General features: G+C 41.0%; 1 protein-coding gene across 1 annotated transcript in view; it reads right to left on the bottom strand.

Moving 5' to 3' along the window:
* Positions 1–6883, bottom strand: part of Hectd2 (HECT domain E3 ubiquitin protein ligase 2) — a 69931-nt gene that overhangs the window by 56838 nt on the left and 6210 nt on the right. Inside the window, exon 2 of the mRNA XM_005352177.2 lies at positions 6818–6880. Within this exon, the coding sequence (XP_005352234.2) occupies positions 6818–6880 (63 nt within the window). The remainder of the gene's footprint in view (positions 1–6817; positions 6881–6883) is intronic.

Genomic DNA, 6883 nt, shown 5'->3' with positions numbered 1-6883 from the left:
GAGAGAGAGAGAGAGAGAGAGAGAGAGAGAGAGAGAGAGAGAGAGAGAGAGAGAATATTAACCTTACACAGTACAATACTTTCAGGCTTTATTTTTACTTGTGTGTATGCCTGAGTGTGTTGTACATGTGTGTGCAGGTATACAGAGCAAGAAGAGGGTATCCAGATCCCCTTGCAGTTGTGAGCCATCCAACATGGCTGCTGGGAACTGAATTTTAGTCATCTGGAAGAGTAATAAGTGCTCTTAACATCTCTCCAGAGCAAAATACTATTTTTGGAGTAAGATCACAATTCTACAATTAATTAATAAGAATCTTGCTGTTCTTTCATAAAAACATCTGAATTAACACCAAGTTAATTTTATTGTACCTCTGGTAACTAAACTTCAGAATAACTTTTCAATTCAGCCTAGTTAGTAAAATTTCAATAAATTTTATATTTAAAGCATGCATTCAACTATATGTATTGCAGTCTTTGGTTCCCACCCCTGGGGCTGGAACATGACTTCATGCATGCTGGGAAAGTGCTCTACCACTGGGTCACACTCCAGCCCAACTATATTCATTCTAAACAATATTTTAACTACAATCTAAATTGCCATACAGATCTCTCTTAAGGTAGGAATGTCAAGTTAAGAACAACCAGTTATTTGTATGTGGCTCACCGCAGAACTTTTTTCAATACATTTAACTGTAATGCTAGAAAAAGGTAAATGAAAAGTCAGAAATCCAAGCTTCTCAGCTCTGCCCACTCCCTCATTCATCCACCGTTGATATTTTTCTCTAAAACCAAGGGAGTTAATTTTAAAACACAATGCCAAAAGCAATTACTAGTTCTGGTAATACTAAGCTAAAACCCCTATTGCAGCTACTCGGGGAACCCCTTAATTCTGTGAGGCCTGGGAAGGGATGGATTGGTAAAGACAATAGACATAGGCTTACACTTGATACCAAGGGCTAAGAAGAAAAGTGCCAAGATGATAGGAATAGCAAGGGCTGGCTGACTTACAATTTCTCAGTACAGATGTAGCTTTTTTTTTTTAAATATTTAGTTATTTATTATGCATACAATATTCTGTCTCTGTGTATGTCTGCTGGCCAGAAGAGGGCACCAGATCTCATTACAGATGGTTGTGAGCCACCATGTGGTTGCTGGGAATTGAACTCAGGACCTCTGGAAGAGCAGGCAATGCTCTTAACCACTGAGCCATCTCTCCAGCCCCCAGATGTAGCTTCTTATGTGCATTATTTTAGATTTCATATCTATTATGTGAGGCAGATATTATTATTTTCTTCACTTTATAGACGAAGAATCACAAATGGCAAAGTGGTCTCACATGACATTTTGGGGGCATTTTCTGGTTCACAATTTATAAACACATTTTTCTCCAATTGTTAAATATAGTCAAATTATTTTTGTTCTAAATCCTGGATTGAGCAGGAATGCGAGAATAAGCAGATGTGCATTCTGGCTTTGCAGCCAAAAAAGAAAAAATGTTGAGAAACTTTACAATCCACTCAAAATTAGATGCCCAGGATATGTATTTATATAGCTACCATCCCTCTTTTCTTAACTGAAAACTCTGTAAAAAGTATTTTAATCTCTCGGAGAGGTTATTTTTACTTTATAAGATTGCTTTGTTTTATATAGAATTTAATTATATATTCATACCATAACATTAAAACAAAATGATCAGATATTCTAGAATATATTTTCTTTCCTATAATATTCCTATCTTAGAGAACAAGTTTAAATAAGCATGTTGCTCGACCACATCCTTTTTTCAAAAAAAAACAACATTTAAAGTGTGCCAGATGTTGTCAGCAGAGAGGGACACCAAGAGTTTAGAGCAGGGGAAAGACAGCCTCTGCACCTTAGTATCATTTTACCCTTTAGAAGGTGTAAGAAATCTGACCTAAATGTCTGCCTTAAAAATGGGATAATAACTTATACACTGGGTTGTTGTGTAATTGTTGTTGCTTGCATTAAATGACTAAATGTCACATGACACATGAAAAAATGTAGAGCACCGAGTAAGCACTCAAGAGTTTTACACACACACACACACACACACACTTGAGATAGAGAGAGGCAGATTTCACTATGTAGTCCCAACTCTCCTGGAACTCGAGATTGGTCTACTTCCACCTCCCCAAAGTGCGAGGGTAAAAGCATGTACCACCACACCAGGTCACACATATTTTTTAAAATCTGTAGTTCATTAAATTATGTGAGAAACATTAACCATCATTTATAATATAACAGATGAAAGGTACACGAGTTTCCATATACATACAAATATCTCTCTCTCTCTCTCTCTCTCTCTCTCTCTCTCTCTCGGAATGTTACTGGCAGGAATGCATATATATATATATACATATATATATATGTATATATATATATTATATATTATGCTCTCCCCCACCTTTTTCTTTCTGAGAAACTTTCTCTAGAAAACTGTGGTTATTGTTGTTTGTTTTTGTTGCCCCTGTATTAATCTTTCTTCTTTCACTCCTGGCACCTAGGTTTCACATTATGTGGACTCCTCCACCCTGTCCACTTTATTCTGTGGTCACCACTCCAGTGGATGTGCTCATCATCTCGAGCATGAACCACAAGCCTCCTTCCTTCACTTCCTTCCTCCTACCTCCTCCAGTCTAACTACCAGGAATTTCATTATGTTGTTCCTCTATTCAAAGAATTCCAAAGGCTTCCCCATTAACCACAGGGGAAACATCCAAACTTCTCCAGCCCCCAAGCATTCTTGCCTCCCACAAATCCCCAGCAAGCTTCCACTGGGCTTGTTTTATTGCTCCCTAATTTTCCTCTTTAAGGCTTGCTCATGCTATTTTCCCCATGTTTACTTTGCATATTTTCTTTTGCTCATCCAGATCCTATCATTCCTTGAATGGTCAGCCAGCTTAAACAATTACCTCTACATCAAGGCCTTTCTTCACAGTTCTGCGCACAATGATTTCCTACATTACAAACTGTTTCTGTAGCTTATTGTAAGGTTTACATACTGACTTGCTCTTTATCCATTAGCCTCAAATCACCTGAGGCAGCACCTTGTAGGCTAGCTTTGACTGTGTCTTCTACAGCATTTGGTAAAGCTAAGCATGAAATGTTTAGTGATTGGTAGTTCTAACTTGGTCCAGAGATAGAGAAACAAACTTTTCCTCATTGTCCTCTATAAACACCTTGTGCTTTCCCTCAAACTCTTCTCCTACCTATCTGACACAGTCCCTAGTCTATGGGCAAACTGAAAATCTAAACTAGGGATGGAGTTGTAACTCAGTGGTAGAATGTACGTGCACAAAGTCCCGAGTGTTTGATCCTCAGCAAAACACACACACACACACACACACACACACACACACACACACACACACACACACATTCACACACACATGAGGGGGGATATAAAATTTAGTAGCTTTCTTGAAAGAATCCATTTTATTCCTTGGTATATCCCATTCCATGGAGACAAGACTCTCTCTTCCCTGTCCAGTTCATTAATTATTAAAGCAATCAAACTTGTCCCAACTTGCCTGAGTTAATTCTGCCTGAGTATTTTCTCCTGTTTTAACCACGTTTTTCTAATATTTGTATTAATCAGTAATGAATTTATGATATGTGCCCCCACTTGAGTCTGTCAATCAGTGTTTCCATCAGCAGCTCTTCACATACACACACTTCAAATTCTTGACTAGCTCAGCTCTGGCCTTGCACCGTCTACAGCACGAGGCCAACTCTCAATGGCTGCCAGTGCTCTGAGGGCTCAATCTGGGGCTTCCTGGGCATCTCTCACGAGCTACTTTAACAGTCATTCCTTTCAGCATCCACACCCCAGCATCTGTCATACAGCCACATTAACAGCTGTTCCTAAGTAGACTTGGGATGAGGGTGTAGTTCGAAAACAGATTCTCATAGATCTTTTAATTCAGTGTATGCAGAATCAGTTTCACTCTTAGTTATACAAAGGAGTTAAAAGAAAAATATAACGTCTCCACTCCATTCTTTGAAATTCTGATTTACAGAGCTTCTAATGTTTCCCAGGTGACTTTACTATGGTTTCATCAAAGGCTGGAAACCCATGTGGGATGGGAGTCAGGACCTCAACACGCTACCAAAATAACTCGATGGCCGGTCTAGTTTGAGTACTGTGCCAGGGATCTTCTGAATGGAACTGCATTTGGCAATGAGGTAATGCCAGGATTTATCAGTTTCTAGCATTGTCTCTCCCATCCTAGAGGGAGAATCTCTAAACCTTTGGAATATAGCTTAAACTTTTCAGCCTTCTTAAGGATCATCATGACCTGGCCTCTTCTTTATTTTGGACAGCTGTCATCCTTGCTTGTTTCCACACTGTCATAACCACGGCACACCAACCTTCGGAAAAAGCCATGACTACAGGGTCATTTGAATTGAAACACACGCTCAATTTGGAAAGACGGAGCTATTAATTTGGGGTAGAAGGCAGAAGCGCTAAAATGTCACCCAAAGTAACTGATGTCAAAATTAGGTTACTAAAGAAACCTTGAGTTCTGCTTAACCTGTGAGGAGTCTGAAAACAACCTAAGAGGCAATAAACTGTCTTTCCCTGTCCACCATATTTCATCAAGCCTTCCCCACTCCACTGGTGAATTCAGTCATCCCAGTTGCTGGCTTTTCCTGATCTACAGAGGTCAGCATATTTTTATTTAGGCCCTTTATTGTGATGCCTCAAAATTTTTAGCTCTGAAAACACCCTTGGCAAATACACAATACACAGATCGTTCCCTTAAAGTACCATTTAAAACTCCGACAGCAGTGCCAGTGTTGAAAGATGAAAACCCTTTAGAGCACCAGCAGAAACTGCCTTCCTAGACCAAACTGTTCTCTCCCCCACTGTTTACTTAAGGTTTAAAATATCCTTAAACTATAGACTTTTTGACTAGTCCACAATCCTGAAATAAATGTCTTTGCAATTCATTTGGTGGGAAAAACATGACTGACTTGAAATGGCATGAGGCAAGTAAGTTTTTTAACCTTATTCTATTTAGTATAATCAGACAACAAATTTTCTACAGTTTTACATATGATTGATTTGGGGAAACTGGCTGGGACTTCACTGTAGGCATTCCGTGTACTATATGTACTTAATAACCTTCTTAAAATCTGAAAAACTTGAAATCACAAAGACCTATGGGCTTCAGATATTACACGTTAGGCTTACATCCACACTGAATCAACTTCTGTGATCTTTTTATTACAAACCTTCCTTTCAGTTATACTGGTATAAATACAGATTTGGGGAAGGGTACGTGACTTTAGAAACTAAAGTCATTCATATAACTGCTTCTAAAAGCAGATAGGTTCCCCAAGTCCTTAATAACCACCTTAGGAAAAAACCCGCTGGGAGGCTGGGGAGGTGGCTCAGCAGGTAAAATCACTTGCCTCTAGGTGTGGGGATCTGAGTTCACATCCTCAGAACCCGTGTAAAGATGGGCTCAGTGATGTGCGTCTGCGATCCCAATGCTTGTACACATCAGTAGCCTGCCAATCTGGCTTATGAAGATTCGGAAACAAGACATCTTGTCTTAAATAAGTTCCAGGATGAGGACCGACACCAGAGGTTCCCCTGACCTCTGCGCTGCACACCCAAACTCAGAGAGAGAGAGAACACACTGGTGTTAAGAAATCCTACATAATGAGCTCTGAAAACTCAGGGCACAAGCAGCCGGAACCGGGACTGCAATTTGAATGACAACTTGCTTCAAAGCATTTCCCAAGGTAATCCCTACACCACAGCCGCAATTAACCAATCAGCTGGAGCTACGCTTTTAGATATGTCACTGCTGCTCACGCTTTGCTGCATTGACTTAGGGTAAAAGAATTGTCTTTGCCAGTTCTCAGTTATTACAGGCTTTAGACATTTTTCAGAAACCTACCAAATCATAATTCCAATACTAATACTTCATAAAGAGGAGTGAGCTATTTTAGTGAGTTCTTAGTCATTTTAGAGGGCGGCTTCGAGAAACTAATTGCAAGTAGAAATTTTAAAATGTATAATATCCCCTAAACTTTTTACTATTTTGTCATGTACAGATGCGTGACAAATCATAACCTTTAAATACATGAAAGCAAACTTACCCAAAGTATTTAAACAGTATGTCAAATAAAAATGTCAAAATCAGAGGTTAATTATAAGCAACCAGACTCACAACCATCAGTACAAACAGGGAAAAGGGAAGAAGGGATGATGTCCCATGACATCATTTGGCAGTATGTAGTTTGAAGGCTGAGAGAGCCTTCCAAATAACCATTGAAAATCCAGCTGGCAAATTACCCTTATTAAGCTTCGATCACTGAGTTTTAAAAGAGGAAAAAGCCCCTCTCCTTTAAGGCACATGTCTGTACCACATGGAAAAATAAAAGCATCAGGGATGCATCTAACCTCCCACTACCCTGACAGCAACGGAAAGGTCAGAATTAGGTGGAAACTCGCCTCGGAGTCTGTTCAATCCGAAGGGAGAAAGGACGGAAAAAGCGAAGAGGGAAGCGCTGCCTCGGCGCCCCCAGGGCAGGTTTTCCATCCCGGTGGAAAGCCACCACGGCATCCATCAGATGATGCCGACCCTTCCAACAAAGTAGGGAACCAGACCCCAGAGAATAAGCAAACGCCCAGCGTCGGGCAGCGGACCGCACTCCCCGAGAGGGGCAGGCAGAGCTCCCAAGTGTTGGCGCTTGCCCTCGAGGCGCGCCTTCTCCGGTGTCCCCTCGCCAGGCCGTCCTCACCCGCCGCCCGGGCGCCCCCCGACCCCCGCCGCACCTACCGCGGCTGCGCCGGTCGACACGATGGGCGGCAGCTTCTCGCGCTCCGGCTCTTTCCCCTTTTTCTC

This window comes from Microtus ochrogaster, chromosome 8 (genome assembly GCF_000317375.1).
Source record: "Microtus ochrogaster isolate Prairie Vole_2 chromosome 8, MicOch1.0, whole genome shotgun sequence".
NCBI lineage: Eukaryota > Metazoa > Chordata > Mammalia > Rodentia > Cricetidae > Microtus > Microtus ochrogaster.
The sequence above is the reverse complement of the archived record's forward strand: the minus strand, read 5'-3'. Positions and strand labels throughout refer to the sequence as shown.